General features: G+C 38.7%; 1 protein-coding gene across 1 annotated transcript; it reads right to left on the bottom strand.

Moving 5' to 3' along the window:
* Positions 1 to 3,557: 3,557 nt before the first annotated feature.
* RPL14 (ribosomal protein L14) lies at positions 3,558 to 14,998 on the bottom strand. The gene is made up of 6 exons (XM_034404091.3): positions 14,867 to 14,998; positions 14,211 to 14,312; positions 12,926 to 13,020; positions 7,178 to 7,277; positions 4,159 to 4,212; positions 3,558 to 3,667 (listed from the first exon to the last, which is right to left on the bottom strand). The coding sequence occupies exons 1-6, from the start codon at positions 14,867 to 14,869 to the stop codon at positions 3,602 to 3,604; spliced, it is 420 nt and encodes a 139-aa protein (XP_034259982.1). The 5' UTR covers positions 14,870 to 14,998; the 3' UTR covers positions 3,558 to 3,601.
* Between the last annotated feature and the right edge of the window lie 154 nt (positions 14,999 to 15,152).

The raw sequence follows: 15,152 nt of genomic DNA, 5'->3' as shown, positions 1-15,152 counted from the left end.
GTACTTTTTATCATTGCTGGTGGACATGTGATCAGGCACAAAAATTCTGGAGGATGATATGGGTGTGGATTAGAGAAATAATAAAAGAAAATTTTGATTTCGACCCAAAAGCTTTTCTCCTGGGAATTTTGAAAACTGAATATGCAAAAAAGAAAAAGTATTTAATTATACATATTCTGACAGCCGCTAGAATTTCCTTTGCCCAGTATTGGAAAGAAAAACAAATACCACCTCAAGAACATGTTATTGGAAAAATATTGGAGTGCGCCGAAATGAACAAATTGACTTCAGAAATTAATGACAGAGAAGATTCAGAATTTTATAGCGTGTGGGACATGTGGTACGAATGGATGGGGGAAAGAAATAAAGAAGGTAATAGAGATTAAATATTAACTAATTAACAAAATCTATATGAATAGTATTATATTTAGTCTTAGAGAGTTGAGCACTATTATCTTTAAGTGTTTTGAAATTAAATCTAGCTTCAAGAAACAATATCAACAAAAGACAAGCAATAATGCATGTAGATGTATATATGTATATAATTGCACCAATGAACCGAAAATGTACCGATTGTATCACTATATGTTATAATAAAAATCAAATTTTTTTTTTTTTAAAAAAAAAGAAAACTTGAGTTAGAAAAACTTGCATGGAATAAACTTCTCTGACCTCTTAGTCTAGAAAGCTACCTCATATAAAATCAGATCATTAATCAACCAATACAGATATTGTGGACACTGATTACTCTGGATTCTAAGTTTTCAAAAAAACAATGCTCAGCCCTACATAGAAATACCACACATTGAACAATGGAACTGGTTCCATTGCAGGTAGTCCTTGATTACGACCCTAACTAGGCCTGGAAAAATTCGTTAAACAGCATAGTCATTAAGTAAGGCATCATGTGATCATATCCAATTTTACAACCTATTTTGTCAAGCAAATCACACAATTGTTAAGCAAATGTGACTTCACCAATTGACTTTGTCTGTTGGAAACTGACTTGGAAGAATCACTATCACACATCTGCAGGATACTGCTACTGTTGTATGCCAACATGATTTTGAGAGTGGTGTAATGATTGAAACTTCAAGGCCAGGTTGTAAGTCACATTTTTCAGGACAACCATAACTTTGAACAGTTGTTAAACAAATGATCATAAGTTCTCAAACCATAACTTTGAACAGTTGTTAAACAAATGATCATAAGTTCTCAAACACCAATTCAATAAAAAATACCAAAGCAAGTCTCCAGATCTAAAGTTACAATTGAAATAATGTACATTTCACACATTTTTTTAAATGTAAAATTCTCTATATGAAGCAAGTAGTAATTTTCTTACTAAAGAAGTAAAAAAAATAATCCAATTGTGTTCTAGAGCACGCAGGATAATTGTTTTCAGGCTGAAAGCCCTACTAAACATTGGTTGACATGTAAAGATTGACTGCAAAAGTTGTCAGAGCCAATACATGATTAAATAGCCTTAAGCATTACATTATTTTGCATTGAATAGATCTGTAATCATTTTCTGCTGTAACTTTAAAATTAGAAATTAAAGTTAATTAAAAAGAAATCAGGCCGTCAAAGAATATGATGACTGGACACTATCAAAGCTGTGTCACCAGCCAGAGCATAGAAAAATTCAAAAGTGTTAGACCAAAAGATGTGGAGACAGAGACACCTGGCCGATGGAAACATGAAAAGTCAGACTCAACTGAACGGATAACACGTTAAGAAACTGACAAACTCAAAATTGTCTATGGTCCTGATAGTGGCTCTGTCTCCAGTTCAATCACGCTTTCAATTCAGAAGTATGAAAGTGCAACCCAGTAGCTATATGAGACCTGCCAGAATTTACTTCCAAACCAGATGGAACTAAAAAAAACAATACCCAATCTTTTCTTGGAATACAGGAGGGATGTTAAAGAACAGAATAATGCCATAAGTCTTTCAATAAAATAATAAAAAATAAAGGATGTGAGGGTGATCTGGCTGCAACATCTGTCACCCCATTGATCGCCAGGGTTGATTTGGCTGATCTGGCTGGCTAGGCGGGTGTCCCCTTCCTCCCTCACCCTTCCGAAGCTGCATGCTCAGTGGAAGAGGATGATCATCCCAGTTAGGAGTGTACTGATCTTCGGTCAAGAGTATATGATAGTTGCGCTCCCTTGCTAGAACCTCCAACAAGTTCAAGGTTTTAAAATAATAAAATAAGGCAAAATATAAAATAAATAAAATATTCTGAGACCTTGTCTACTACTACTACAAGCAAGGATAGTATATAGATCCTTGTGTTAAATATACTATGTTTCAATTTTAACTCTCTTGTGGAGAAGCTGGCTGGAAATGATGCTGGCTTACAAAATCCTTTTCCAGATGCCAGTCTTCCATCACTTTAGCCTGATACTGTTTAAACCATGCTCACTATAGCCTGATTGGTGAATTTCCCTGTTCATGTCCTTCCTGGATCAGTTAAAAAAGAAAGTGAGTTATGCTCCTGTCATTTGGACTCGTTAAGGCATTGTTAAGATAGTAAAGCAGCACATCTTGCTGTTCCAGCAATAAACTTGAGAGGATGAGAAAGGCTGTGATCCAAAGAGCATCTTCTCACAACAGATACTCCCAAGTTTGTGTACATGGAACTGAAGTGAAGCAAAGCAGACACAAAGGCTTCACACAGAGCAAAATAGAAAGCACCTTTAATATGGACCTGGAAAATATGGATAGTTTGCAGTAGCCATTGGCTTGGGAGCACACCGACATAATTTATTCCTCCTTCTAGAAGTGGTGGGCAGCTCATGCTGGTATAAACTGGGAGCAGGTGGTAGCTATTGCTAAAGTGGCTTTGTTCAATCACTGTCACAACTTACTTCCCAATGAGATGATGATGTGCTACATGGGGACATCTTGAACACTATCCAGAAATTACAACCTGCCCAGAGGATAGCAAAATGGGCAGTCTTTGCTGTGTTGTGCAAGCTGATTTGCTCAATTTTTTCTGGGTACAATTCATGACAGGTCAGGTTTACAAAACTGTTCTCCGGTTTTGCATATTAATAGCAGTTTGGGTACAGTAGGCATGCTCCAGGCCTTCTCTCTCAAATATTGCCATCTAGCAGGACCTAGTAAACATGCTTTTTCCATAGCACCAATAGCTGTTGAACACCCTTCACCTTGAGTTCCAGCAGGCCTCCACCCTCTTAACCTTCTGGGAGTTAAAGAGTTGGCTTTTGCCCCAAATATTAGGAGAGAGTGAGATTGGAGTCTGAAGATGGTGGGTTTTTTGACTGACTTGGGATCATTATTACAACCTTTTTATTTTATGGTGTTTATGCTTTATACCACTGCTTTGACTGTGCTTCTTCAGATGAATATCTTTTAAATGTTGACAAGTCATTGTAATATATAAAATATGTATCTACCCAATTTATGTGGGGCAGTCCTACTCTTATACAACTAAGGATTATTCAATTAAACACAGTAGTCCTACAAATACTCAGGTTTTGTTAGTTTCATGAAAGAAACAAGAGAAAAATAATCAGCCAAGTCATGGATCGTGTTTGGTGCATATTTAATTGAAGTGTTACTTGTTGACAATTTATGCTTTCTTGATAGAAGATGCCTTTTGAAGCTTTTTAACTTCATGCTTGATGATCCGATTTCTCTGCAAAATAATTATGTTTATAAGGCAAGAATGTTTCATTTTCATAAATTATTTACTTACGAGCAACTGAAAAATGTCATATTTCAGTATTTAGTTTTATTAAACTTTGAATTAAGTTCTGGAGAAAAAACAGAACTATAATACTTACTGTTGAAGAATCCTATTCAAATTACTTTATTTCAAAAGAAATTTACTGATGAACAGCTAAAAGTGGAAAGCCAGCTGCATCAAGAGTTGACATTGGGTGTGTATTCATTTTATTTATACGTTTAGAGACTACTCCAATCAATCTACTCTAAGTGACATGCAACTCCCAAATCTGTAATTTATGTTAAATTAAATTAAATAAAATACTACTATTACTAATAAATAATAAATCAAGCAAAAATTGCACGTTGCAAAATTAAGGATTTTATCTTGCACCTGAAACCATTCTATTCAGAGCTAGGAAAGTCTATTTGGCAAGAACACAATATAGCAATTGTACTTACCATTTTCTTTGCTTTCATGACCTTATAACGATCAAAATCCGTCATCTTGGCTTTCTATGGAAAGATTTTTTGACAAAGAAGTCTGAGATCCTGAGCCTTACCAAAAACTGCCAACTTCTTTATGCATTAGCAAAATACAACTAGTCATCCTATACGCAGTTTTTATTTTCAAAATCATCTTTATCAAGAGTATAGATCAGCATGAGGCAAGGTACAGTCACTTTAAAAAAAAACAAAGGATCAGATGATAGATAATGCTGCTGCCGTATAGAACTTGGCAATATTGAATGTTGTAAAAGAATCAGTATCTGAAAGCAACAGGATGATATAATATTGTCCTGTGTGCCGTAGGTACTGATGCAATACAGGTAGCCATTGTGACTATTTAGCAACCATTCGAAATTACAATGGCACTGAATGAGATTTACAACTGATCCTTCAAACTGCACCATTACCACAGACTTGGTTTTGCAGTTTGGGTGCCTACAACTGGTTCGCAATTATGATGGTCACAGTATCCCATGGTCATGTGATTGCCATTTTTTGCCCTCACTGCCATCTTGCAACTAGTAGAATCAATAGGGAAGTCAGTAGATCATGAGACATTGCTCTTAACAACCTTGTAGGATTCATTTAATAACCCCAACCAGAACGTTTCCTGTTAAGTTAGTGGTCACACAACCCAGCTTTTTATGTCACTTAACAATGGAGTTGCTGATCCCAATTACGGACACTAACTTGTAATGGCAAGATAAGACTACTGCAAATATCTCTGTAATACAGGCATCAGAGAAGTGCACACACTGTAATTTCTGTGTCTAAAATCACAAGCTAAGCTATATTTTTGTTTGCCAAAATCATATAACTCTTACCATACAAGTATAAAATATATAAAAATATCAAAAACATTAATATAAAACTGAAGCTATTTAAACAATTTGTTTTTGATATTCTTATTACAATGCCATTAATTTTTCCAAATAAGCTGTTTATCATTTTGGCTTCACTGAAGAACTATTAAATGGCCCAAGCCATCCACAGAGAAAAAGGTCTGTAAAGGGATTGAGAGTATTCAACAAAGTGGTGCAGAATCATTAACGCTTCTTTTATCTATATGCATCTTTAAACAATGATTTATGTACTATTAAAACAATTAAAACTAGAAAAAACATAAGATTAAGATAGAGAAATTTAAAGAACCTGAGGGATAAAAATATTTTAATTAAAAAGACACAAAACAAAGCCTTTCCAACATATTTTAAAAAGACTGTGCAAACAGGCTACAAAAAGCTGAATTAATTGTGCTTCTATTGACATCTATATCCCTTTTCATACAGAAGCTCAAGAGCATAAATGCTCTAAGTAGGCTGGAGTGAGACAATGATTGCCTCACACTATTTTCTATTAGAAGCACTTTTAAAAATCATTCCTTTAGATATTTTTTCTATAGTCTGAATGGTAGGCAGTACTTAGCACTGATGAGCCCTAACAGCGTAGTGGTTAGCAATAGCATTTAAAACTTATATACCGTTTCATGCTGCTTTACAGCCTTCTCTAAGAGGTTTAGAGTCAGAATATTGCATCCAATAATCTGGGTCATATTACCGACCTCAGAAGGCTGAGTAAACCTTGAGCTGTTCAGAATTGAACTCCTAGCAGTGAATTAGCCTGCAGTACTGCATTCTAACCACTGTGCCACCATAATTCTTTAGTTAGAATGCACTATTGCAGACAGTGATAGCTAACCTTTTTGCTATCGCATGCCGGGGGGGGGGGGGGGTGTGAGGGGAGGTTTGCATGTGCAAACCCATAATTCTATGCACCCCACCCTGTGCATGCAACCCCCTCCCCCCCCGGCACACAATGGCCAGGTAGGCCGATTTTTCTCTCACCTGACTCCAGATCCTCTCTATACATCTGGGGAGGGCGAAAGCAGCCTTCCCCACTCCCTTGGAGGCCCTCCGGAGGCCTGAAACGGCCAATTTTCCAACTCCTGGTGGGACAGGAAGTGACATTTTTTGCTGTCTCCAGCCTCCAGAGATTCCTAGAGGCCTCTCTAGGAGTCTCTGGAGGCTGAGGACAGCAAAAAACATCACCGTGTCCCACCAGGAGTTGGGAAATTGGCTGTTTCAGGCCTTGGAGGGAGTGGGGAAGGCTGTTTTCGCCCTCCCCAGATGTATAGAGAGGATCTGGAGCCAGGTGAGAAAGAAAAAGGGGCCTCTACCCCCAGGCCCTCCAGAGGCAGGAAACAGCCTGTTTCCCTACTTCTGGTGCAACCAGAAGGCTCTAAAATCAGCTGGCCGGTGCACGCAGAACTGAGCTGGCGTGCCCCCTGATATGGCTATGTGTGCCACCTGTGGCATGCGTGCCATAGGTTCGCCATCATGGATTGCAGACAAACTGCCCAGAATCCTGGAGTTCGTCCCTGATGGGGTTCAAGGATGATTCAACCTTCAGACAGATTGTTGGGGGCAATATGACGACACTGGAAACTACTCAGAGAATGCTGTAAAGACTATAATATATGAATCTAAGTGCTATTGCTACTATCCCAACTTCTGTTGTCCTATGACATGGGTGTCAAACTCACGGCCCGCATCAAGTGCTGACCACACCCACCCTGGTTTAGCGAAGGGGGCAAAGTCCTAATACATCATGTGACGATGTGAGTTTGACACCCCTGTCCTAGGATAATGAGTTAGGTATAAAAAGGTTATTTCAAGTTCCTATTGGAGGAACTATTTGCTCCACGTGGAGCAAATACCCTGTTTTGTTGCAAGTTCAGGACCGAGTATGAGGAAAAAGAACAATCTCAATCCAAACTGTTTTCCAAAGTCCTACAGTCTGCTGCACCTGAAATGGCAGAAACATTAAAAAAGGTTGAACAATTGATTACATAGGCAATTAACTGGCAACAAATAAGAAACAGAGTTCTTAATTGTACTTCATTATTTAGCTGCTTCCAAAATGCCATTTAACTCAAAAGTATTGCATGTTTTGTATTGTTTCAAACACATACCTTTTCCCTAGCCTCAATTTTTTTTGCCCATCTGGTGGCCTTCCATTTCTCATTAATGTTTTCTTTTTCCCAGGCAACTCGCACACATTTTTGACGAGCACTATATTTAAAACAAAACAAAAAATCTATTTGTAAGATTACTTTGTTTTTACAATCGACACACATTAAGATCACTTAAAAATATTTATTTTTCTATGCCAGTTGATAGATTTATTACTGCTAATTTTTTGCTAATATTTAGTGAATGGTACAGAAAAAAATAAGGCAGTAATCACAGCAACAATAACTTCCCATGAAGCGCACTTCCGGGTGCGCTGCAAGGTTTTGGTTACCACCTTTAAAGCGCTCCATGGCTTAGGTCTTGGGTACTTGCGGGACCGCCTACTACCACCAATAGCCTCCCACCGGCCGGTACGCTCCCATAGAGAGGGGCTCCTCCGGGTGCCGTCAGCCAAACAATGCCGACTGGTGGCCCCCAGGGGGAGAGCCTTCTCTGTGGGGACACCTACTATCTGGAACGAGCTCCCCTCAGAGATACGGAGGATCCCTGATCTGCGCACCTTCCGCCGCGCTTTAAAGACCTTACTATTTCACAAGCGGGCCTGGCCTAATTTTCTCCCTCTTTTATAAAAGTTTTTTAATTTTTAAATATCTTTTAGTATTTTATACATTCAATTTTAAATTGGTTTTAAAATAATAATAATAATAATTTTATTTCTATACCGCCCTTCTCCCGAAGGACTCAGGGCGGTGTACAGCCAATTTAAAAACAATAATTAAAACAATAATTAAAAATTAAAATAATTAAATAAATTTGGCCGATTTAAAACCCCAAAAATTTAAAATACCCCAATTTAAAATTATTATGTTGATAGCCCTGCCTGGCGGAACAACAGGGTCTTCAGTGCGCAGCGAAACACCCGGAGGTCGGAGATCTTACGTATTTCTGGGGGCAGTTCATTCCACAGGGCTGGGGCTCCCAGAGAAGGCCCTCCCCCTGGGTGTCGCCAGCCGACATAATTTGGCTGATGGCACCCTGAGGAGACCCTCTCTGTGGGAACGGACTGGTCGGTGGGAGGCTATTGGTGGCAGAAGACGGTCTCGAAGGTACCCGGGTCCTATGCCATGGAGCGCTTTGAAGGTGGTAACCAGCACCTTGAATCGCACCCGGAAGACCACTGGGAGCCAGTGCAGCTCACGCAGGAGGGGCGTCACACGGGCACGACTTGCGCCCATAACCACCTGCGCGGCCGCATTCTGGACCAGTTGGAGCCTCCGAGTGCTCTTCAAGGGGAGCCCCATGTAGAGAGCATTACAATAGTCCAGCCGGGAGGTGACAAGGGCATGAGTGACCGTGTGCAAGGCGTCCCGGTCCAGAAAGGGCTGCAACTGGCGGATCAGGCGAACCTGATAAAAGGCCCCCCTGGCCACGACCGTCATATGCTCTTCTAAAGAGAGCCGTGCGTCCAGGAGGACACCCAGATTGTGAGCCCTCTCTGTGGGGGGCAGATTCACCCCCAATAGTCAGCGATGGCACCTGCTGACTATATCGGGACGCCGGCAGCCACAGCCACTCGGTCTTGGGACGGGTTGAGTCTGAGCCTGTTCCTCCCCATCCAGACCCGCACAGCCTCCAGGCAGCGAGACATCACATCAAGGGCATCGTTGGGGTGGTCTGGGGTGGAGATGTACAGCTGAGTATCATCAGCGTACAGATGACACTTCACCCCAAAACCACGGATGATCTCACCCAGCGGCTTCACATAAATGTTGAACAGAAGAGGCGAGAGGACCGACCCTTGTGGCACTCCCCATGCGAGACGCCTCGAGGTCGACCTCTGCCCCCCTGCCAACACGAACTGCGAGCGGTCGGAGAGGAAGGAGGAGAACCACCGCAGAACGGTGCCCCCTATTCCTAACCCTCTCAACCGCTGCAGCATGATACCATGGTCGATGGTATCAAAAGCCGCTGAGAGATCTAATAGGACTAGGACAGAGGAGCAACCCCTGTCCCGAGCCTTCCAGAGATCATCCACCAACGCGACCAATGCTGTTTCTGTGCTGTGCCCCTGCCTGAAGCCCGACTGGTACGGGTCTAGATAGATAGCTTCATCCAGGTGCCTTGGCAGTTGTCGTGCCACCACACTCTCAACAACCTTCGCCACAAAACGAAGGTTGGAGACCGGACGGTAGTTAGCTAATTCAGCCAGGTCCAGGGAAGGCTTCTTGAGGAGGGGCCTCACCACCGCCTCTTTCAAGGCGGCGGGAAAGGCACCCTCACTCAGTGAAGCAGTTTGGGGTTTTAAATTTGTCGGGGCCAAAATTATTTAATTTGATTTTATTCTACTTTTAAATTTTGTATGTATGTGTTTTATTGTTTGGCTGTGCACCGCCCTGAGTTCTTCGGGAGTAGGGCGGTATAGAAATCAAATAAATATAATATAATATAAAAATATTAGTCCCTTTAAAAAAAAATATCGCACAAAACACTATTTTCAAAAATACCTAGTTTTTCTTCTTTGGGGAAACAGTATCGCTAATTGACAGCTCAAATTATTCTATACAATGGCTGCATTTGCAATTCATGCTATGCTAGTTTAGCATAGGGATGCAAATGTTTTTTCCAGGAAGAGAGCCACATTCCCCCCAAAATAGGAAGAAAAATATCAAATTATAACAGAATAACAGAGTTGAAAGAGAGCATGGAGGTCTTCTAATCCAATCCCCTCGAGTAGGAATCACTATACCATTTCAAACCAATGGTTGTCCAGTCTCTTCTTAAAAGCCTCCAATGATTAGTACTCCAGTGAGAGTACCCACAACTTCTGGAGGCAAATTGTTCCACTGATTAACTGTTCTAACTGTCGGGAAATTTCTCATTTCTAGGTTGGATATCTCCTTGATAAGTTTCCACCCATTACTACTACTCCTGCCTTCAGGTGATTTGGAGAATAGGTTGATCCCCTTCTTCTTTGTGGCAGCCCCTTAGATATTGGAAGAATGCTTTCATGTCATCCCTAGTTCTTCTCTCCATTGGATTAGACATATCCAATTCCTGCAACCTTCTTCATGTTTTAGCCCCTTGTCCCATAATCATCTTTGCTGCTCTTCTCTGAATAGTCTCAATATCTTTTTTGTATTATGGCGAGCAAAAGTGAATGCAATATTCCACCTGTGGTTTTACTAAGTCATTATAAAGCAATACTAACACTTCATGTGATCTTGCTTCTATCCCTTTGTTAATGCAGCCAGACTGTTGTTTAGTTTTTTGTTGGCAGCTGTAGCACATTGCTGGTTCATATTTAATCAGTTGTCTACTAAGACTATTTCATTTTGTTCTCAATTCATGAAAAGTTAACATTAATTATATTCACTATTATAAATCATGCATATAATAAGATGGTGGTTTGGTAAGTAATTTTTAGAGGTTTCTAAGGTCTTCATCCAAGATTGAACACATGAAGACCTGGAGTTTCAGTTTATACTTGCTTCAGTAGCATGATAGAACAAATATAGCCTATTGTGTTATTAAACTACTACCTGAAATTAGAACTGGAACCTGAAACTGATAGGAGAGGAACATTAAAACTTTTAGTTATTTATTTATAAAATACTCAATTGTCCAAATTGATTGCCTACATAATTATACATAAGCAATACATATAAATTCAGAATTGTTAGACCAAAGTAACATGGCTAAAAATGGCTTCCTAGCAGGGTGGATAAAAATCAAGATTTTTTTAAAAAAATCAAAAAAATCAAGATTTTTTTTATTTAAATCGGATTTTTTTGATTTTTATCAAATTTATTTTAATAAAAAACTTTTGGAGTAAAAATCTATCGTAAGATAGTTTTCTATTTAAGATACATAAATAATTTAGTTTATTCAGCATGAAATGGAGCTTAGTTATGTAGCACGAGGCTGTATATTCTGCAACACTGGGACTATCGGTGAGTCAACAGTGGGTCAAAGGAGTAGCAGAGATGACAGTTGCTCTTTAAAAATTATGATTTAAATCGAGTTGATTTAAATCAAGTCTTTTTACTAGTGATTTAAATCATGATTTAAATTGTGATTTAAATCAACTCGATTTAAATCAAATCCACCCTGCTTCCTAGTGACTATCCAATCTATCTAATACCTAACTAAGAAGTGTCCAGGGCTTTCTAGAATGTCACAAGTGAAGGGACCAGCCTTACTATTGCTCAGGACAATCTGTAACAATAACTTAAACAAGCCCAATCTTATAGGGCAGACAAATTATTCAGCACAATGGTTTCTAATTTTTAATTTTACCTGGTCTCTACCATATAAGTTCTAAAGGTAATAATCAGCACTTTGAGTCCAGTCATGCAGTCATGACACATGGTAATAAAGGGTATGAGTTACCACAACTAAGACTTCTTTGTACTGTTAAGGCATAAGTGAATATAGAGGCAAAAACTTCCTTAGCCATGGCTTCTATCTGCAAATCTACTAAGACCAGTGAGTCCAGAACAAACCCAATTGACAGCAGGGGCAATATGATTCCCTCTAGAACATAGCTGTTCTTTTAGTTTGCCTGAGCCACACTGAGTGAATAGGAATTATCTTGGCTGTATATGAAATATGTACTATAGCTAATCTATATAAATAATACACTTGCTTTATTTTTTTATCTTATGGGGCTGCTTGTGGCCCATGAGTTGGACATGCCTCATCTAGAACCAACATTGGTACTAAAGTAATACTAATACTTTTAGGAATTCCCAAATATTTTATATCTCCACCTCAGTTTTAGTTCACTAATATCCCATACTAATAACTCAACCCAAACTGATGGATAACCTTTGCCAATTTTGTGTGTGTGTGTGTGCACACACACATATATAATAAAATATCTAAGAATCATAAAAAGACTACTAGTGGCCCGTATATTTAGTATGTATGAATATTAATTCTAAATAAGCCAACTTTAAGGATTTAGTTGGCTTATTTAGAATTAATAAGCCATAATTAAGGATTTAAGCCTGCTTTAAATCACCCTGAAGTAATATTAACAATCACAATTGTGTTGTGCTTTGGAGTGTACAGATAGTCCTCAACTACAACCACAATTTGTTGCCCAAAATTTCTGTTGCTAAATGAGACATTTGTTGAATATTGTCCCATTTCACAACCTTTCTTGCTACAGTTGCTGAGTGAATCACTGTCATTGTTAAATCAGTAACACAATTGTTAAGGGAATCTGAATTCCGCATTGACTTTGCTTGTCCGAAGATTACAAAAGGACATCACCTGACCCTGAGATATTGCAACCATCATTAATATGAATTAGCTGCCAAGTGTCTGAATCTTGATCATGTAACTATGGCAATGCTGCAATAGTCATAGATGTGAAAGTCACACATAAGTCACTTTTTTAGTGCCATTAACTTTGAACGGTCACTAAATGAATTGTCGAGGACTACCTGTAAAATAGCTGCATAATTCTGAAAAAAGGAATAGTTTTATATCTTGTACAACCATTTTATGATAATTTAACTTTAAATTAAATAGAAAATTAAAATAACAGAATAGCCCATGCTGACATCAAGGATTCTTCTTGGGAATAAATATACAAGAGCTGTTTCTCCATATTCTCATAAAATTTTCAACAATGATAAAATAAGATAAAATTCTTAACATTCTTTTAATACCAGCAGTAAGGCAAGTATTTCTTTGATTTAAATTTAGAGGTAGTAATATTGAAGTACCATATAACCAACCTGTGAGGAAACTTCAGAACAAAATCAGTTAATTGCATGCACTTGAAGGGCATAGCCTGCCTTCTGACACCACTGCAAGGGCCATCAACTAGGGCCTGTAAAAACCAAGGGAGAAATGTGTTTTCCAGATTAACATTTAATGCAAAAAAGACTTTCAGTAGCCTACAAAGAAATCCAGATTTATTAAAAGCATAGTTTTTAAGAAGTAAATGAAGTTTTAATGGAAAGTTAAAGGTCATCAGTGGTTTCCCCCCCTATTTTCAGCTCATTTTACACTCACAAGTAACATTATTTATAAGATACCACAGGTTTTAATTTCTATCTCTGGAGATTTTTTAAGGACCACAAGAAAGATTTAAAGGAGCCTCAAGAACATTAGTATGAATATTACTTTACATTAACATAACTATTTCATATCACAAACCAATGCACATTCTTTTTAAAGGTACTTTTATTGAACACAATGAAACTAAATGAAAAGGATGTTATATATTAGCAAATTACAGGAGAATTTCCTTAAGTACTGAGTTTATAAATAAACTTGCCAAAAATAATCATACCTCGGAAAGCAAATTTACATATAAGGTTTATGTGCTTTTATCCATAGTGCAGACAATCACTGTACTTTAAAGAATTCGGGGTAAATCAAGCTGATTACAGAAACTAACTTTAAGGAACTATCTAAGGTTATATCTTTGAAAGTATAATGTACTCAGAAAGCAACCTGTTCAGATACTCATCTAGGAAACTGAAACTCAGCTGTCTCAAGGAAGCCCACAAAATTACAAGCTTGTTGAGAAGTTAAAGGCCTGCAATTTTATGCTAACTATAAACGGAGTGGGGGAAAAAACCCTCAATAACTAGCATGGAATACATACCAATAGCCTCTTGAATGTTTAACATAACCATATTTTCTAACAAACACACCACAGCTATGTAGAAAAAAAAGCTACATTAGTAAGAAAAGCCACAGTATTGTCTTCTATTTATCCATGTGGTACAGCTGTATTATTATTATTATCCTTCTCATCTTTCCCACAACCTTCTCTTATTGTTATTGTTATTATTCTGTTGCTTTATATGTGCACTGAGTTTCTACACTGGAGACAAATTCCAAATGTGTCTAATCACTCTTGGCCAAATAAAATATTGTATACTATTCTATTGGTGGACTAAAGGATGGAATAACCAGACCTAAATGCAATTCTTTATCACTGCTATCTACCATTGATAAATACATAATCTTATTAAATATATAACATACAGCATACCCAGTGAAACTTACCCTGTTTTGGTCGATGATGTCAACCACTGCAACTAGTTTTCCTGCATGTGGTCCAAATGAAATATAAGCAACTCTGCCAATCTCAACATAGCGCTTGAACACCTTAATCAGATAAAGTTTAATTATTCAAATGATTAATTACTAGACAAGTTTATAGAATTATGCAGTTCCAACAGTCCTTCAAAGGAAGCAACTTCTTTACATGCTATACTGAACTTTGAAATAATTGAATAATTGAAATAAACATAATTATAGTACAATATATTCTCAGCCCAAAGCCATTTAGATGTGATGGGAGACACGTCATGAATTTGCAGACACGCGGCCCTACAAGTTTACAGAAATCCAAGGAACTTCTGTTGAAGACTTTCTCATCATGTCCGAGTAGTATTCTATCTTCCCCACCAGAAGAGAATGATTAAAAAAATCCCCGTCCCATCCCCGTCCTTCCTTAACCGCCCGCTACCAACTCTTCCATTTACGCCCAAGGTTCTTAGGCCCTTCTCCCCATGGTTCTTTCCGTCTCCCTCTTTCTCGGCTTAAATCAGCCGAAGGGGAATGAAAGCTATCCCGAAACCCTTCGCAACCACCCTCGACTTCAGTGACTCTTAAGAAAAGCCCCGTGGACAAGGCCTCGGCCATGCGCCCGCGATTACCATGATGGCTGCCACACGAGTCGACTCACAAAAAGAGAAAGAACAGTTTCCGGATGCCTCGAGATACCCCAACTGCGGATGTACATCAGAGGAAGAGGCGGGACTCAGTCGCTCTATTCGCGGCGAACTGCAGGCTGAATAGCAGAGATTGCACAATTGGAGAGAAGGGCTGCGATGACTGACACCAGCAAGTACTATTACGCATGCGCATTACTGACCTTTTTGCTCTCTCTTTTTCCTTCAAGGAATGAATGAAATCAATTGGATAAATTTAAACGATTATTTC

The sequence above is a fragment of the Pantherophis guttatus genome, chromosome 4 (genome assembly GCF_059756535.1).
Source record: "Pantherophis guttatus breed Tessera chromosome 4, ASM5975653v1, whole genome shotgun sequence".
NCBI classification, from domain to species: domain Eukaryota; kingdom Metazoa; phylum Chordata; class Lepidosauria; order Squamata; family Colubridae; genus Pantherophis; species Pantherophis guttatus.
This window is presented reverse-complemented; position numbering and strand designations above follow the sequence as displayed.

What these genes read in the sequence shown, in the direction of transcription:
- RPL14 (XM_034404091.3), bottom strand. An exon ending in AAATTGAGGCTAGGGAAAAG is followed by an intron (nt 4,213 to 7,177) that starts GTATGTGTTTGA and finishes ATCTTTCCATAG; the next exon opens with AAAGCCAAGATGACGGATTT. An exon ending in TCATGAAAGCAAAGAAAATG is followed by an intron (nt 3,668 to 4,158) that starts GTAAGTACAATT and finishes ATTATTTTGCAG; the next exon opens with AGAAATCGGATCATCAAGCA.